The 18,968-nt window shown below is 41.5% G+C and overlaps 2 protein-coding genes across 2 annotated transcripts; both read left to right on the top strand.

Annotated features, from left to right (window-relative positions):
- Positions 1 to 38: 38 nt before the first annotated feature.
- Positions 39 to 2,345, top strand: mrpl42 (mitochondrial ribosomal protein L42). Its single transcript, XM_086202469.1, has 5 exons — positions 39 to 155; positions 558 to 612; positions 1,317 to 1,401; positions 1,645 to 1,808; positions 1,934 to 2,345. Exons 1-5 carry the CDS (start codon positions 53 to 55, stop codon positions 1,977 to 1,979), a joined length of 453 nt encoding a protein of 150 aa, XP_086058595.1. The 5' UTR covers positions 39 to 52; the 3' UTR covers positions 1,980 to 2,345.
- Positions 2,346 to 3,031: 686 nt separating this feature from the next.
- ube2nb (ubiquitin-conjugating enzyme E2Nb) lies at positions 3,032 to 10,383 on the top strand. Its single transcript, XM_086202178.1, has 4 exons — positions 3,032 to 3,182; positions 5,744 to 5,990; positions 7,019 to 7,159; positions 10,206 to 10,383. Exons 1-4 carry the CDS (start codon positions 3,153 to 3,155, stop codon positions 10,247 to 10,249), a joined length of 462 nt encoding a protein of 153 aa, XP_086058304.1. The 5' UTR covers positions 3,032 to 3,152; the 3' UTR covers positions 10,250 to 10,383.
- Positions 10,384 to 18,968: the final 8,585 nt, after the last annotated feature.

The following is an 18,968-nucleotide window of genomic DNA, read 5'->3' as shown; positions in this document are numbered from 1 at the left end:
AACGTGTAGAGCGGAACTTAAGTAGGCGCAGTAGCACGGAACCCTTACAGTGATGCACATTGGAACTTTGCTGAAAATGGCGTCGGTTTATTTGTCCAGGCTCCACACGCTCCTGAGAGGATTTTCGAATTGCTCCAAACTGCGACATATACAGCGTAAGTTCTGTTTATATCCAATTAAAACGATTTTGTCAAATAATATAAGTGTGAGTTTACCGTCAATAACCTTAAACTCATAACAGAGATTGAAGCGAACAGTGGCTAACCTTGACGTCTTGTCTGTGCAGCAACGATTGACCAGCTCCGTGTCAATTGAAATTGAATCCAATACACTCCTTAATTACCCTTAATTAAGTTACACTTTATTAAATATGAGAGATCTGAGAATACGACTGGCTTGGAAACCTGGTCAAATGTCATTTTTCCCACTTGGACTTTCCTACATTTCTTTACCTAGTCCACCCTGTCCTCTCACAATATTTTAGTACTGCAGTTTATCATTTGGCTTATTTTTTGTTTTAACAAAGTGATATTTGATTATGTTCATTCCTGTTGTAGCATGTTTGGTGCCAATTCGACAGAAATCCAGTCTTCCACTTGATGACCCTAACTGGTACGTTAGAAGCTTGAATCCATTTTAATTCGATTTGAATCTTGCAAGTGATGTCCTGTCATTAAGGTGTTAATGTCCTTCGTCATCGGAGCAAAATAGGAATAAAGATACTCCTTTCTCCTCTGTGCCACATTCAGGAAATCAGATACACAGACCAGTTGAGTGCTAGTTAGCTTAGCATAGTGCATTGTAATTGATGGGAAGTGTTAGCATACCTTTGTCAAAAGTAATCAAGTACTCTTTTCTTCATATTAATCTCAATAGGGTCCCCCCCCCAAACATTCAGAATGGCAATAACATAATTTAACATTATTAGACCTTTTTTAATTTTACATTTGAAACAAATTTTAAAAAATTGAGGCAGCTCCTCAAAAGCCCAGTTGTAACCTGGTCAACGAAAGACACATTTGCATTAGTCACAGGATAACTGTTACTACTGATCAGGGACTGGAGGATAACCCCTGGACAAACTAAAACCCTGATCCTAAATTTTTGATAAAAGGATGCTAACACTTTCCATCTACAATCATTGATTATGCTAAGCTAACTAGCATTCACCTGGTCTCTGTGTGTCTCAGCACAGACAGATGAGAGATTGGGGTTCTATCTTCTTGTCTGACTTTTGGGAGGATGGTAAATAGAATTACTTCCCCAAAAAGGGGGTGTGTAGCTTCAATAAATGTTTTTTTTTCTTTTCTTTTTAGTAATGTGGAAATCGGCTTGACCTCCAATGGGAAAACCATTGTGTGCTACCATCCAGCCAAAGATATTCCATACGAGCTCACGCAGGTAGGAGGGAATTTTCTAGCATTATTCAAAGCTAGGAACACAATAATTCTTGGTTTCACCTGACTTATGCAACCGCAGCTATGAACATTACAGTGGATTTGCAAATAATCCATCCTAAATTCTACACATGGCATCTTAGATGCAAATGTAACAGTAGTCCATCCTTCTCTCACAGCTGAAATCACACCCATTTGAAATCGGATCAGCGGTTTGATGTTGTAATTCATGATGACATCTTTGCAGCCTATAGTGCGGCCTGACCCCCTCATAAACGGGGCTGAGACCCACGACCAGGTTTTGAAGGCCCATCTCAGCAAGGAGGTTCAGAGTAACAAAACGGGGCCCACCATAGAGGAGCTGAGCAAGATGTTTTTCACCACGAAGCATCAATGGTACCCAAAGGGACAGTAAGTACACTTAACTCCATTGTTGACAATAATTGTGGGGCAAATTAAAGCAGACAAAAAGACTGTACTTAATGGAAAAGGTTTTGATTTGGTGTCTGATATTTTTCTTTTTTCAATGTTCACAGCTACCACATGAGACGCATAAAGAAGAATCCACCAAAGGACAGATAGAAAGTTAGAAAACTAGAAAATAAGTGTGTTTGTCTTGTTGTCACAATTCTGTATAATAAACTATTAAACTTCTTTTTTATGAGCTCATATTTACGTTTTGCTTAACCCGGTGTATATTTACTTCACTATATTGGATTGATTTTCATTTTCTAAAACGGGTCAATAGTGCATTTTTGTGTTATCAGCTTCAAGGTTTGCTGAACTGTGGGTTATAATCAAGCACTTCAGTTTTTAAAATTGATTTTGAATACATTCCTTGAAGAAAAATTATACAGCTGAAAGGCTTGGGTGACTGGAATGCATCACCTAATTAGGCTGGTTCTGCATCGCAACACAAAAATAGAGCATTTCATGAGCTTCCCTCCAGAGAGAGGCAGTAACTGAAGTTTTATATATATATATATATATATATATATATATATATATATATATATATATATATATATATGGAAAAAAAAAAACTTCAGTTGGCTGGATGAAAAACATTTCCATCCCTGGAGCTTCACCTTGATAAAGATAATGCTTTGTCTTCATTGACATAATAAACATTTTTAGCTGGGTTTTTATATGATTTAAGTCCAGAGGAACAGGTCAGTATTTCCTGCATATGTGGTACTTAAATTTTGGATTTTGTGACAATTTTAAGAATTGGTACAGAATTTGGAACTTATGCCATAGAACCATAAAAATGTAAAAGTTTACATTCAGGAGTTATATGTGCCAGCTGGTCTTCATCATGAAATGTACATATTACGATTGGAAATATGATGAAATTAATATTTTTAATGCCGGTTTTCATTTTAATTAAATTCCATTTAAAGCTGCAATGATGAATATTCTTTGTAGGTACAAATGGATGTTCAGTTATTAAATGTCTCTGAGAGAAGTGTTGATTTATTGTAATATTTATTGGTGCAGGGAATTAAAACAAATCTTGACATCAAAAATAGAAATATTCGCCCGTTACATGAGACTTTACTTGTGTTGATACTCTTCGAGTATAGCAGTAATAAAGACATGTATGCACAGCCAAAATGTTGCCCAGCAGCATTTTTCCTTACGTCATGTGAAAACACCGGAAGAGGGAGTTTTCTGACCCGCCCCGGCAGCTCAGTCAATTCCAGCCTGAAGAGAAGGCGAGTCCACGGCTAAAAATATAATAGCTAACACAAGATGGCCGGTTTGCCTCGTAGGATTATCAAGGTACACTTTATACCGAACACCTTACACATATGTTAATAGACCCATGTGAGGGGTTTGGGGTATTTCTTACATGAGAATATTGACGTAAAATTGCTACGATCCAGCGTGTAGCCTGGCGTTAGCGCGGTTAGCACAGTTAGCTCTTATCAAGCTAGTTATCAAGCTAACTCGCTGGTCCGTGTTTTGTTTGCCACTTCCGTTTACTCCCTTCTGCTCAGTCTGCGGTAGATTTATTTGAACAAATCAATCAGCTTTTGTATCGTTGGTTCACGTTTTAATCCTATATTTTGATCATTTCCAGTCTGAATCACCACTTAACGATAATTTCCCTCGGACGACATATGAATGGATTCGCTAAGTAAGCTAGGCTAGCGATTGGTTCACATGTCTGGCGCTGATGTTAATCGCTGGCCTCCGGGTGTCGGAGCATATAAATCCTCACAGTAAACCAGCTATGTTGCTGTTGTGTCTTCCTAATATCACGGAGCAAATCGTTAAAGGCCTGTTGCGCTGCGGTGTCTCCGTCAACCTTACCGCAACTTCACCGGGCCTGGTCCGGCAGTGGGCGCGTTCAACCCTTTCCGCCACATTTTAGACGTGAAGATAAGCAGGTTTCTTTCAGTTGAATAGGATGTTAAACTTGAAAAACCAGATCCAGGTTTAATTAGGTTAGTCAGGCTGTTTAAATCCTAATAAACAGTTCAATGATGCATTTATGATCAGACTGAAGCAGCTTCCTCATTGTTTACTGCAGGTGTTTCTTTGCACCTGCATGTCAAATGTTCCACTTTCTCCTCTTGATCTGTTGTCGCTCATTTTTTTTCTGACACTGTTCTGCATTAGAACCCTAAATCTGTGATGCATTATTTACATACAGTGAACAAGCATAACCCCTTACCTTAAAACTTATGTTATCGGTTGTATGTTTATAACTGATTGACAGCAAATATGGAAATCTATGTATCGATTCAGTACCAGATATAGTAATTTATCATCGCTGTAACGAGACCCTTTCGACCTCCTTCTATTCATCTTAATTTGTAACACTCAGGTAAAACTTCAGCGCTTGCTATCACATGACTCAAGTTTAGGTTTTATACTTGAAAAGGAAAAAAAAATAGGCTATCAGTCTCATCATGACACAAATAGTAGTAGACAGACATAGTGAGGCATGCTTGATGACAAAACACTCATCAGATATGTGCTATGCTGCATTATTAAACAGAGGGGGGAGGGAATCATGATCTACGTAACCAAATTTTAAATGAAGATTTTCTGTGTTCTGCTTTCTTACGCATTGTGGTGTGCTGCGTTCACGCGTCAACCACTCCAGAGCTATCTCACTTGCTAGTTGGATCACAATTACACAAGGTAGAGCAAAAGCAACTGTTAATTCAACATTAAGGCGCTCGCTTCAATTTTTCTTCCTCACTCGCTGCACTCGGCTGTCAGCCCCTACTGCCAAGGTTCACTACACTTGTGAACTGCAATTTTTGTGGCTCCACAAGGAAGCGAAATAGAATGAGTTGTGTGTATCTGCTGAGTGTGCAACACACACACACACACACACACACACACACAGATGGCGTGTTAGCTCTGCCCTCGCTGAGAAAGTACAGCAAAGAGCACAGGCATTAGCTCAGCGGTGACCATAAATGACTGCAAAACACATTACAGTGTTTGTTCACATTAGCTTGGTGCGAGCGTTTCTACATTCTCCTGGGAATGTTTTACTTCTCCTTTTTGCACAAAGCAAGATGAACTGAACGAAACCCAAAATGTGAACTCAAAAAAAGAATGCAATATAAACAGAACCCCGGGCTTGCTGAACCATTATAAGAAGGGAGGTCGAGATTCGATGTTGTGCTCGTACCGGAAAAGAAAACCCAACATTTCAGCGAGTGCAACTTATTTAGGTTTAAAATCGACGTTGATGTACAGGCACAAAAATCATGCGACAAATCGCTGTACGTCACCATAAACAAGCCACGTCACAAAGTACCATTATACACTTCAAGTTCCTCGTGTATGAAGAGGATAAAATGTCAGTATCTTCCATTTAAGTCGAGCCCTTCACATGTTAGGTCGTCTGTTCGAGACCCTTCAGAACGAGCAGGCATCTCAGATTTGTTGAAGAATGCGGTAAAGGTTTTAGTCTCTTTTTGGGGGGGGGGGGGGTGTCAGAATCGTGAGAGTGATGCATGATCTGAAGGAGAAAAATTGTGCTTCACATTTGAGCAAGAATGGCGCAGCTCTAATTTGTACTCCTCAAAACCCTGGTTATCGCAACTGGGACTGAAAAATCATCATCCTCATAAATAATAATTGTAAAGTGACAAACGGACAAGCGGCGATCTGAAATTCCGTGTGCATTGCAGTTAAACCAATTCCTTGCGAATTGCGGTTCTCCATCCCTCCCCTTCAATGGTAAAGTGTTCATAAGCAGTTCAGTTAGTGACTAAGCAGGGCAATTATTTTTTCAAGTGTTGTCTGCCGACGCCTCTACAGTCCTGACAAGTGACGTGACAGTGTGATGTTTTTCTCCTTCTGACCACACTCAGGAGACACAGCGGTTGATGGCAGAGCCTGTTCCGGGGATCACGGCTAAGCCCGACGAAGGGAATGCACGTTACTTCCATGTGGTCATTGCGGGGCCTCAAGATTCTCCTTTTGAAGGAGGCACATTTAAACTTGAACTATTTCTTCCAGAAGAGTATCCCATGGCAGCTCCCAAAGTGCGATTCATGACCAAAATCTATCACCCCAATGTTGACAAACTGGGAAGAATATGTCTAGACATTTTGAAAGGTAAGAGGACACGACAACCGGCTCATTTTTAAGAACGACTTATTTTGTGAGAGTCCATACTGTTGTCACACTGAAATATTCACGCAATCCAAGCCAGGCCTTGATGTGTGGGGATCCCCTCAAGGACCCCTGTTGGTCCCCAAACCCCGTGTTGACCACCTCTGTGAAAATCACACTTGCTGTTCAAGACATTAAGAGTCAGCCACATGTGTAAGACGCAGTTTTACATTCAATTAAGTTCGTACAATTTTGAAAGCAGAGGTTTCATACCTTCCTGCAAACATAACAACCCCTGCAGAGGTAATAGTTGATACGTTTGCAGGAAATGAGGCAACAAGTTGGAGGCAGGCAACTGTTATTACTTTAGTGGGACATTTATGACGTTTGTTGTATTTATCCAGACAACAACTGCAATTTTCTCGAGTGATTTTGATCGCTTTTTTTTTTTTTTTTTTAAACAAGGTGTGTGCAAATACATTCCACTTGAAAATAAATTGCACTATATATATATATTTAAAAAAAAAAAAGGTTCAACTTTCCCTAAAGGAAAATAGTGCACTGTCAGCGTTGCAATACACATATAATTTATTTACATCAGATAGTTTCTATTATAATGTTACCAAAAAAAATAAAAAAAATAATCCAGTTATAGGTCAACACCTTTCGACATAAAAGGAAGTGCAGCATTTCTTAATTTATACTTCACTTGGCCAACTTCTCCCCGCTGACACGCTGCTATCTCGCTAGCTTTAGCCACTTCACCATCCGGCTGCGGAACATGCCTGATTTGAGGAAGCTAGCAAAGGTTCTGAGCAGTTGTCTGATGAATTGTAGTAGTTTGCTACTCCTCTTTTTACTACCTCCTGGCCATTCTCAGTTGTGACATTAACCAGCATCTCCAGCCTGATTCACTGTTTTTCCAGTAAAACTGATGCTATATTACATTAAAAAAAAAAGCCTCGCTTCTGTCGTAAATTTCACCCCGAGCCTGTCGCTTTTATCTCCCCATTCGTCTTTCCTTGCTCCAGATAAGTGGTCCCCAGCCCTGCAAATCCGTACAGTGTTGCTGTCTATCCAGGCGTTATTAAGTGCTCCCAATCCAGATGATCCCCTGGCAAATGACGTCGCAGAGCAGTGGAAGAAAAATGAAAGCCATGCCATCGAGACAGGTGAGGCTGCGTCTGCCCTCTGTAGTGTGTCAGGAGATTTCCTGTGTTCAGTCAGACTGTAGCAATCATTAGCTCAGTTGCAGACGTGAGTTGTCCAAACATCTGGAGTGGCTCTCATGAATGGTTTCTTGTGTGGGTAAAAGTAAATAACTCCAGTCAGCATCCTTTTGAAAGCCACATTAACGGTATTTAGCCGCGACCGGCTGCGAATACAAGTGGCGAGATATTTTCACAGCGCAACAAAGTCACTTTGTAAACGCAGGGAATTCCCCCCCCCCCCCCCCGAAGATGTTGAGGGTTGATGTTTGTGACCTCAAACCATGTCTATTGAAAAATGTTGCTCAGTCACATTTGAACTGTGACAGTTGTAGTTAAAATCTTAGAGGAAGCAGTGACGCCCACATGGCACACGGTATCATCCATGTTTACACACACTCAACGTTCCACCATTTGTCTGAAAAGGACAATATTCCAAATTTGATAAGGACCCTGTAAGCCCATATTTTCCGACATTTTAGCATTTTCTGATTGACGGGTGGGTGGGCTCTGGACATGTATACGGCATCCTCGGAATATTTGTCTTGATTGAAGGTTTTCAACATCAGTTGAAGACCCTCATGCACACAGTGTCCTCCCTGTTCACAGCCAGACGCACAGCTGTGCTAGTAGACGGCTGGCAAACAAAAGCAGCTCATCGAACGACCCGAGACAATCGCTAACTTGTTATAACGGCGTGAGGACAAAGTAAGCCACTTTCTTCACTTCAGTGAACGCGCTTCAGGAGAAAATATACCTGTAATGTCTCACCGTTTATATTTCAACTGGACAGGAGGGAACCGACGGCAGCAAACTTTAGTTCCGCCTAGCCAGTCAGAGTTTGTGCGGCTGCATTTCACGGGGTTATTAGTGGAAAATTCATTATTATTCGCCGTGTCAGCACCTTAGTTGGTGGCATTTTAGGAATAGGAGATAATAAAAAAAAAGAGCAATACCAAGCGCGTGTAAACACAGTCGGTGTTTGGAATATGATATTTTTATGGTTGTTTGTAGCAGTGAAGTGCTGTGGTCGGCATTTGGTTATTTTATTTACGGCGCTTGAAGTCTGGTATCTTCAGTCACGCTAGTTAGTATTGAGTTCGGCGTCTGTAACAGTAAATTTAAAGTTGGACCGACTGCGTGACTCTGAAGGAAGATGGATGATATTTTGACACACCCCTTCCTCCACTGAACATGAAAACAGCCCACTCGGCCTCTCCTATTTGCGTGCGTGTGTGTGTGTGTGTTGTCAGGCGGTGGAGTTCTCTGCAGCAGTTTGAAGTGATTACACAAATTTATGGTGTTACTCTGCGATGCTGCAGCCGTCGCAAATGCGCAGCTCACTGTCTGGTCCAAAAAAAATTCCACACCACCAAAAAGAAGGTGCTCAGTGAAGCTTATTAGATTCTTTCCATTGATTTAACGTTGTTATTTGTCCTTGCGTAACTCGTCCCCCCTTCACCGGCGTCCCACTCTCACTAGGGTTCTACGCTCTGTTTCTGCTGCTCTGCATCATAGGGTGAAACATCACTTCGTTGTTTGTTGAGGGAGAAAGAAGGAGCGCTTGTTTTGATGCAGCTGGTGTCCCTGATGAAAATGCAGCAGAATCTTTGCATTCAGAAATTAGACGGCGTAGAGATTACTTCTCCACCCTGACGTTGTTTGGGTTTTCACAGATGAGCGTTGGTGAGGTTTCAGCGCTGTTATTTACCTGTCATTACTATCCTTTATCTCAAGAAAGAGGGAAGTGAGTGACTTGGTTCGAGTTCAGCTGTTTGTAGGGAAGCCTCCTGAAAGGCGGTGATTCCAATCATCCATCAGAAAGCCGTCTAGGATTCTTCCAGTCAAGACGCTCTCGTAACGCCTCCTCTTCCCCAGGTCTGCCTCTTGACATTGAACCTCCTCCAGGAATGAGCTTTTGGAAATGCGGATCAATAACCGGGCTGGTCATAGAAATGAACTTTGTGATTCATAGTGAACGGGTTGTGGATGGTGCGATAATGGATGGCTCATGGGGACAGAGATGCAGTGAAAAAAAATAATAAGTATAAAATTTCATGTCACATTAAGCATCCAAAAAAGTTAACAGTAGTTTTAATAAAAAAAAAGACCAACCTCTTAAAGAACTCAGTGGCGTTCCGTACGATGACTCTACGAGTTGGATGCGTTTCCGCCTTTCAGGGGGACTTTATTTTTACATTGACAGCAGACAGGTTAGCTGTCTTTAATTTAGTCTCCCTCGCCTTTCTGAAAATATTGGAAACACACCCACACTCTTGACCTTGTCCTCTCTGAGAGCTGAAAAACCTCCCTCTCCAGCGCTGCCTCCGCCATGTTTACAAGGCAAATGCACGTTGTCTCCTTGAAACTTGGATTGGTGCCGCCAGACAGAACTCAGTGTATAAATCATGAGTGTCACGTGTGGCTAAGGCGTTCTGCGGCAACAGATTTCGAATTGCCACAGTAGCAGTAACCATAGGGAATTTTTGCCACCGTTCACCGTGAAACAGCTCCTTATTACACGGCCACACGGGTAAAACAGTAAGATGCGTTCTTTATTGGAATGGGACCAGCAGAACTGCACCTCGCTTACAGCCTCATGTTTAGTCACCCGGCACACTTCCTGTTTGTGTGCTGCATCTCGCACATCTGACAGAGACGGTATCCTCTGCAGCCCCGTGTTATTATAGCCATCGTTAACCATGTTTATTGTCATTTCAATATAAAAACAAATGGTGTCGTACCAGCAAAATCCCAGTGGTCCCAGATCGACTCCTAATGGTTGGTGTAGTTGCTGTCATGGGAACTATAACCTGTTTTTTTGTTGTTGTTGTTTTTTTCTGTGAAAAAAATGGGCCAGTTTGAGCCGAGCTCTGTTTCCTGTCACTTAAATGAGCAACTGGTGTATTCAGACCAGCACTAGCAGGTGTTCAGTGAAGTGTGTGTACTTCTCAGCGCCCTCTGTCTCGCCACACACTCATCGACAACCCTTTTGTTTCTTGTGTTGCAGCCCGAACATGGACCTCTCTCTATGCAGGCAACAGTGAAGTATAGAAGAAGAGAGACGAGGCGTCTGAATGTGATCTACAAAAATGTACTCCTATTCTGTCAACATTTGAATTTAACGGACACACACACACACACACACACACACACACACACAAAATAGATAAAAATAAGATTATAAGTCCAAATCTATTTGAAAGAAATGACATGATTTACTGCTGCAGACCTCTGGGTGACTTATTTTCCTTTGTAAGACGCGTTAAATGTGTGTTAGCATTTTTTTTTTCTTCCTGTGTTGCTATTTAAATGCATGGACAGAGAATGCCACCCTCCCCACCACAGTCTTTAAAAGAACGTGTTCATTTAACATGCAATATGTTGTCCTTGAACGAGGCACATACTGGTACGTTTGCAAAACTATACATGCATTAAAGCTGTCCTTCTTTTAACACATGCATTATTTGTCAACACATCTGTACGTCTTTTATGGGAGACGCCGCGTTTTGGCATTCCAGCGCAGAAAAAAGTACGGACACATCTTGGAATAAGACGAATTTCAAAATAAGGCCTTGCATTCAAAAAGACTTCCGGTTTGATTTCACAGGGTGTGTGTGTGTGTGCGCGCGCGCGTGTGTGTGCATGCGCCTGTGTGTGCATGCGCCTGTGTGCGTGTCTAATATCTCAGGTTGCTTACGAGCATGCAAACACTTGATAACACTGAATATTAGTCGGTGCTGCAGCTTGTTGAGCGTCACTGAGCATTTAAACACGCTTCACACATTATATTCTTGTCCTCCACACCAAATATGGTCTTGTTTGTCATAGCAGGCATCAATTACACTTTAAAGTTGGAGGTTTTTGGCGAGACAACAGGATGGAATCTCCTTGAGAGAGTGAAGACAAGTTGATCCAAACTTTTCCAAAAATCACAGCCATTTTTGTTGTTGTTGTTAAAATAGAATGTTACCATTTCCTGCCAGGGAAGACATACAAATTTAAAATGTAAAAACACTACGTATATCTTACAATTGATCATAGATTGATTGAGGAGACAGATTGTGTTGTTTTAGCCCGATAAATTTACACACACAAAAATGTGGGGAACAAAAGTTGATTTCATGTCAAAATTGTGTGAAAGTTTGTTAAAAATCCACGATACACTTAATATTTGAGCCTCACCGCTGATCATTTTTCTCAGTAAAAGCTGGAAGTCCTTTTACTTTAAGACAGTTTGGGGAGGGTGACTGGACCTGTGAGACATTTCCATTCATAAAAACATTCAGAAAGGTCGAATCAGATCTCACTCGAGCACCTCATCACTGCTGGTGCACATTTACAGCGAAGGAACCGCATGCATGTTGCTGCAGCTGAACACAAGTTGATTCTGATTATTGAGGCTGTAGGAAGAGGAGCTGTTCATTCTTATTTTCCTGTTTTTATTTAACTTTTCATACAAGAGCTAAGGAAAGTCGGTGGTGTTCTTTTTTTCCCTGAGTTATCTGCTTGATTCTGATTTGTGATGAATCGTCGAAGCAGCAGATATTCAGACTAAAAAAAAAATTAAAAAAAAAAGTTAAAAATCCCAATCATGCTCTTCTGGGGGTGTATAAACTGGAACAAATTCAAAATGGACAAATAAAAGAGTTCAAAGTTGCTGATTTAATTTCTAAAATCCTGCTATTCCCCTTTGTGCGGCCCTGTAGTCGTGGATTAGATTAGACTGAGAGTGTAAAAAGGCCCAGTCGTAGTTTAGACCCTACAGGATCATGTAGAGGGTGGACTGTGACATCGTGTCCCTGTCACATTATCGCAGGCGTGCTATCGCTCGGGCTCGTGTTCTTGTCCTCACCCTGAAAATCGGACCTGTTTGGAACATACGAGATGCGGAACGGTTCGGTTAATTTATTGTTTCTCTTGACATTAAACCAAGGAAGAGTCACTCACTGGATTTTTGAAGCACCGAGATCAAAAACTCAAAAGAGATCAAAGATATGAACCAGCTACCCGTGTGTAAAAAAATAAATAAATAAAATTTAAAAAAATCTGTCGGTAATTTCAGTAAGTTTGCACACATGGCTCTTCAATTACTCTGTAAATAAACTGAGTTGAGTAAGTAAGTTTGGAGGCTCGTCTGTTTTATGTTGCCTGGAGTTTGGTAGCTGATTGTGCAGGGAGATCTGATGCAGTAGTCAAATACTGTGGAGTTTCTGGGGTTTGTAGTTTGGATGAACACACTTGCGCTGCTTCTTTTCGGTAGCAGGAGGAGTGGCAGTGCCGCGTGTGTAACCAGTCGAATGCGATTTAGAATTAAAATACTTGTTTTTATTATGAATGTCTTCAAAAAAAACAACAAAAAAAGACCAAACCACAATGCTTGTAGCCTCAATTTATCTGCAATAACCGGCCCACATCTTGCTTCACTGAGGAAGTGCACCACAAATGGGTTTTTATGAAACGCATTCCACACCCAAAACAGTGGAAATGGCCGATATTAAAACACCAGCAATAAATGGAAGAAGACAGAACAACACAAACAACAGAAAACAAACAAGAAATTTGCTTTTTAAATGAGTGTATGTGGTTCCCTTAAGATCAAGATTCGGTTAATATTGATTTCAACAGATGTCTGTACTGGATTAAACCATGGAGCTTGTAATCTAAATTAAATATACACTGGTAAAACATTCCATTATGGACGTTTCAGAGAATATATGGTTGTGACGATTTAGGAAATTTACTGGTATGAACGTGTATGAAACCTCAGTGTGACTTCTGCCAGGGTGCTATGTTTTTGCTTTGCCCTTTTAATATTCAAGAACCTTAATTATTTCTCATAATTTGATCAGGTGGGAGAAAGCGGGATTATATTCCATTCTTCATGACATCATCGGTATTGAAACCGAAGGGAGGTCGGGCGACCTCTGACAAATTGAACTCTTTGATTAAAACGGGATTTAGAATGTTATTTCAGGAGCACATTGGGGACGCTTTGATCAGGATCGCAACGACATTTAAAAGAATTGCAAATGTTGTAAAAATCCTTGGATATTTCCCGAGAAATACTTGAAAGCACTTAAAAATATCAGGGCCATGAAGCCTTCCTGTAGAATTCCACCAGATGGCGCTAGAATCTACCTGAAGCTGACCGCTTCTTCCCTCTGGTTCCAGCTGGTGTGTGTTGTGAAATTACATGTTTGGTGTGTTTTCAGGTGTTGAGTCAGCCTCGGGCCTGACATGAGTTCTGGTAGGTACGATGAGAACCTTACTTCCTGTAGTGAGGTGGAGGTGTGTGTTTGTTGTGGTTTATGACTTGGTTCAGACACTGAAAACAACCTGAAACACTTCCTGGTTGTTTGAATCTCTTGTGAATTGATCAACTCCTGTATAAAGGAAATGTTTCTGGTTTATTTTTTGGGGGGGGGGGGGGGGGTTTAGCCAAAACTAAAGGACGGAGGACTGCCACAAAAGGGGAGTGAGTCTCGGCGAAGTCATCACCAAAATCACTTCAGCAGAGTGCAGTCAGGTGTAAAGACTTACATATTTTAGGCTTTATGTATTCGTAGGATGGTGTCAGTTTGGTTATTCTACTGTCACACACAAAAGTCTTGAAATAATTTTAAAAATATATATATAAAAACAAGATATCAGATAACCAGGCAAACATTTTTTTATGAGTTTAAATGGTGAAAATGTCCTGTATATACATCTGATTCATTGAATCGTGTGTGTGTCTAACTGGTTTTTGTTACCTATTGGAGACCTCCGGTATTAACGCTCACCTTATCAGCACCCTTAGTCTGCATGGGGACCAATGGCCCGTCATAATGCAGCACAACATCATTTCTGAGTTCCTGGTTAAAGTCAGTTTAACCTGGTCACGGTTTGTGTGTGTGTGTGTGTGTGTGTGTGTGTGTGTGAGAGAGAGAGAGAGAGTACATTGTTTCTGCCCTTAGCTCAGAGGGTGTTTGTTAAATGATACCGCAACCTTTTTGTTACGTAAAAATCTATTCATTTTATTAAATTTATGGCTCTTTTCCAAGGCTTTCACACCGTCCAGACATCAAATCAATCTGCAATACACCGTCAAGCATGATGTCAGCGGTCGTGAAGGATCATGGGGACTGCTCTGACCTTCGCTGTGGCCTAACTGACTGTGTGAGCGCCTGACAATGCAGCTACAGTGACGCCTGCACCAGATGACATGTCAGCAGCATCCTAAACATAGCGCCGCTCCTCCGTCAGGGCAGATCGTCTCTCACTGACTGCAGTTGAAAACTCTCATAGCCGACTGGTGAGGACAAGCTTCCTGTTTGTGTTGTCACATGTGATCAGCATCACACCTGAGTCGCTGCATTGTTTTCCTCTTCTGCAGACCGCAGCCTCACCTCACCTGTAACTCTCTGATGTTGCATAACCGTCCTTTTTCTCTGCTCTGAGCATTAAAGCAAAGTCAGCTATAGAGAGAGGGAATCCCTCCTCCTGGACCAGCAGGAGAGTTGGAGGAGCTCTCTCTCTCTCTCGCTCTCTCTCGCTCTCTCCCTCCCAGATGTTATACAAGACATCTGCAGCAGAATGCCAATGTGCTCACTTTACTGTAAATGCAAATGAGGAACAAATGTTTTCAGCCAACACCTGCAGCAGTTACAAGTATTTAATGGCGTTTTACGAACAAAAAAGTCGCGCATGTCGTGGATAAAAGAGTTACACCTGCCTCCATCAACCATGGTGAGAACAGTGTGTCCTACACCATCTTTCCACTTCCATGCTCTCATGCTATATATAACTGCCACTGCAGGAATAAAGGAGGGTGTGTGCATATTTCTCTGTGTGTGTGTGTGTGTGTGCACTGATGTTTGACAGTAGCACCAAGACCATTTCATATATTGGCGTGAAAGCCGCCTCACTTGTAAAACTTAAACTTCTTCAACTGATTGTTAAAAACACACCCCCTCCTTCCTCGCACCTCTTCCCCGTCTCCCTCCCGTGATTTTTGAAACGATGCGCACTTTAAAAAAAAGAAAAGAATCTTGATCGAATTCCTGACCGAATGGGCATGTTGTGAGGAATCATGGAGCAGGAAATGCGTTTGAATGAACATCCGTGTGTGTGTGTGTGTGTGTGTGTGTGTGTGTGTGTGTGTGTGTGTGTGTGTGTGTGTGTGTGTGTGTGTGTGTGTGTGTCAACCACTGAACATATGAAGTCTGACGGCTTGACTCAAGAGGAGGAACTAAGCAGTGATGGATGTAAATAATTCACAGATTCCATGTGTACCTCCATGGAGGCTGAACCAGCTCGTATAGATAGTGGCTCTTGCTGTATCAGTCATGCTGCTTCTGACAATGCTGATCAATAACCTGTCAAACAAGCGGGCTGCTGACTGGGAGGTTTTACTGGTTTAATACGTGTTTAGCCCTGCACTGGAATTCCTCTGAGAGATTAGATTCACACACAGACGACAGATTGACAGATTATTTGCACAAAGAAAGCCCATTTACATTTCAGCTGCTCAGCCACACTGATTGCTAACCCGTGACTCTTTTTCTCGTTTAAGTTTGATTTACTTGTTGCATTTATTTGTGTAATAAATGGAGGAAGAATGTCATGTAATTTTGACACCAAACTTTTCTGAGTCTATGAGCTTCAGTCAAAGGGGAGAGAAAAAAATGGTCATCGGCAGAAGCTTAACTGGATATAATTTTTGCAGACGTGCACACAGAGGGTTGACGGATTTCTCAACGCTCTTTCCTCGCCAGACTGGTGAGGGTGATGATGATTACACCTTAGACAACTTGATAAACAGCGGTGAAGATTCACATTTAGCCTGATGACACGAGCAAAGAGACCTACAACACGTATTTATGAGAGCGTTGCTGCAAACAACAAAAATGATGCACGTTCATTCCTCCCTCTCCCCTCTCTCTCTCTCTCTCACTCTCTCTCCTTCTGTCTATCTGTATTCGGGTCACTCTTTCTTGCATAACAGCTCATTCATAAATCAACGCCACACCTCAGGGGAGGGATGAGGGGAAGACGACTGCTGCGATGTATAGAAAATGTCGACACAGGGAGGTTTTTTGCTGCAGTGTGAACGTTCGTGTGAGGTCAGGTCGTTTCCACAGTGGAATCTACTTAAAGCCATCTTATTATCATGTAAAGCAAAAGACCTTGAGAGTTAATTCAAGAGGAGGTGTTTGCAATTTTCATATCAGGGACATTGCTGAATGTTCTCTAAACGAACATTTTGTTGTCTCTTACTTCTACAGCAACAACAACTTCAAAACAGTGGCGGAACAAGAGGTTTTGTTTTTTTTTATCTGGGTTGATGTCAGGGCGGTGAAGGCTCGTTCAAGGGGATCCTGATCTTGTCAGGGTTGTCATTTCGGTTGGGAAAAAAACCAACAACAATTAATCAAAGTTGTGTTCCAACCCGATGCTATTGTTCCAGCTTGATGTGATCAAACGTAGCCCAAATGGGTGGAAAACAACCCAGTCTGGCAACGTAGATTCAATCAAGGAGGCGCTAATGTTCTTTAAACATGACATTACAGCATTTCCTGTAAGATATCATGGGAACCAATGTTACAGGAACATTCCCATGATGCTAAATGTGTAAGAAGTTTCAAAAAGAAACAAGAATGTGGAGTCATATTGCTCTAGTAAAATTGAAAGAAATATATTTTCATGAAATGTTGCCAGGGAGCTTTTCTATTTTGTTTTTAAAGCGCAATAACCTTGTCTAGAAAGAAGAAAGTTTCTGGGAACGTAAACAAAAGTTGCTGCGGAATCTGTTTACCTCAACTGAGGAAGTGATCACATTACAGGCTGAGAAGGTTGTGTTTTTGGTGTTTGTCAGAAGGTCAGTAGGATTATTTCAACTCTTTTCAGCCAAATTTCACCAAACTTGGTAGAAGGGAAGGGTGTAGCATGGTCAGAATTAGAGCCTGTAAAAATTTAGGGTAAATCTGATTCAGAGGAAAAGGGGAAAAAAAAGTTGGTGGAAAAATCTTGTAGGGAGTAGAATATTCAGGGACCTGAGACCATCTGACCACTAGTTAGCTTAGCACAATGAATGGTTGTAGGTGGTAAGTGTTAGCATACCTCTGTCATGATCCATTGAATGTTCAGGGTCCTGGTTTGAGGTTAATCCCCCTCATCCTCTCTTACAAAACCAGCCGTGATTAACAGCCATCAACAAGCACTTTTTTTTATGTTAGCCCAAGTTGCAAAGAAGTTTCTGAGGAGCTGCATCCACTCAGAAAACTAGTTCTGACTATGCGTGTGATTTTAAAATGAAACTTCTTGTCATTTTAAAATCATTCTTGAACGTATGTTGTACACAACTCCCACTTCCCATTAACCCAGGCGGATATCATTTTTGAGAAAAGTGTATTTGATGACAGCGGTATGCTAACAATTCCCATCCACTGCTATTCATTATGCTAAGCTAACTGGAGGTCAGCTGTTCTCTGTGGGTCTCAGCTCCCCAATGCACACACAGATGAGTGAAGGGTATCTATCCTCTTGTCTGATTCTGACAAGGACGTCAAATAGGAGAACATTCTGGAGCAAAACTACAAGCAACAAAATATCACTAGAACATGGCATTTTCTTATTTTGGACTATTTTTACTGTTACTTAAAGGTTCAACGATGCATTTTCTGACATTTTGCTCGATAAGGGCTGTTGATAAAATAGACATTTGTATTTGAACTACATCATCTCCATCTGTTTGACACCGCATCGGCGTATGCTTTTATTTGTTATGCCTGAGTGTCCCATGACTTAAAATAAATATGTTCCTGTATAGGAATTTTGAGTCTTTTTTTAAGCGAGAGCTTCACCTGGCCAGGTGTGATCATTCAAAGCGTGGAGAGAGTGTCTTGTGGCCCCGGATCTTCTGTCGTGTTTTGCTATTCCTTCAGGCGTTAAAACATGCCATTAAAGATTTAAAACTTCTCAGCTTATCTCAATCTTCTGCCCATAAAACTTAAAATAGTGACGCTCACATCTCTAACTTGCTCAGAGAGTGTGTGTGTGTGTGTGTGTGTGTGTGTGTGTGTGTGTGTGTGTGTGTGTGTGTGTGTGTGTGTGTTTAAAAAAAAAAAATAAATAAAAGATTTTCTGTGATCTCTGCCGCCTTCAACGTGTTTCCAGAACTTTTCCGGAATCAGCGACAGTTTGATTTCCTCACCCTCAGTCACTGCTCCCTGGCTTTACCGCAGTCACGTTCCTTGTTTGGCTGAATGACATGTTGCCTGTTTGTGTGTGTGTGTGTGTGTGTGTGTGTGTGTGTGTGTGTGTGTGTGTGTGTGTGTGTGTGTGTGTGTTTGTCATCACCGTGGGGTTTTGGTTCAGACAACTTTCCCACATTCTGGAGAGCACACTGTCACTGTCTGCCTTTGTTTACACGCCTTAAAGCCGAGTCTACACATGATTATGGGGTGTTTGTGTTTTTTTTGTTCGCCCTCATTGCTGGAGCAGTCTGAGGAGCTGTAGTTAACAGTGACATGCTTGAGACTTTCCTCGTGAAGATTTGAATATAGAAGCTGTAAACATCGTGCGTGAACCCACCCTCACTGATCCCTAAGTGATATTTACCCATGTTGAGTCTCTTTTATGCTCAACTATCACAACAACAAGCTTCAATATGCACCAACAAGCCCTCACAGGAACATGGTAGCGATGAATTTGCTACGTGTGTGTGGGTGTGTGTGTTTGTTTTTTTAAACTACAGGACTGTAAAGACATGTTGCTGTTTTTCTGTTGT

This window comes from Aulostomus chinensis, chromosome 4 (genome assembly GCF_037954235.1).
Source record: "Aulostomus chinensis isolate RoL2024-O1b breed Wild chromosome 4, RoL_Achi_v1.0, whole genome shotgun sequence".
NCBI lineage: Eukaryota > Metazoa > Chordata > Actinopteri > Syngnathiformes > Aulostomidae > Aulostomus > Aulostomus chinensis.
This window is presented reverse-complemented; position numbering and strand designations above follow the sequence as displayed.

Coding starts and splice junctions, on each gene's coding strand:
- mrpl42 (XM_086202469.1), top strand. CDS start 53: ATGCACATTGGAACTTTGCTGAAAATGGCGTCGGTTTATTTGTCCAGG. Junction 156..557: donor CAAACTGCGACATATACAGC/GTAAGTTCTGTT, acceptor TTCCTGTTGTAG/CATGTTTGGTGCCAATTCGA. Junction 613..1,316: donor CCACTTGATGACCCTAACTG/GTACGTTAGAAG, acceptor TTTTCTTTTTAG/TAATGTGGAAATCGGCTTGA.
- ube2nb (XM_086202178.1), top strand. CDS start 3,153: ATGGCCGGTTTGCCTCGTAGGATTATCAAG. Junction 5,991..7,018: donor ATGTCTAGACATTTTGAAAG/GTAAGAGGACAC, acceptor TCCTTGCTCCAG/ATAAGTGGTCCCCAGCCCTG. Junction 7,160..10,205: donor AAGCCATGCCATCGAGACAG/GTGAGGCTGCGT, acceptor CTTGTGTTGCAG/CCCGAACATGGACCTCTCTC.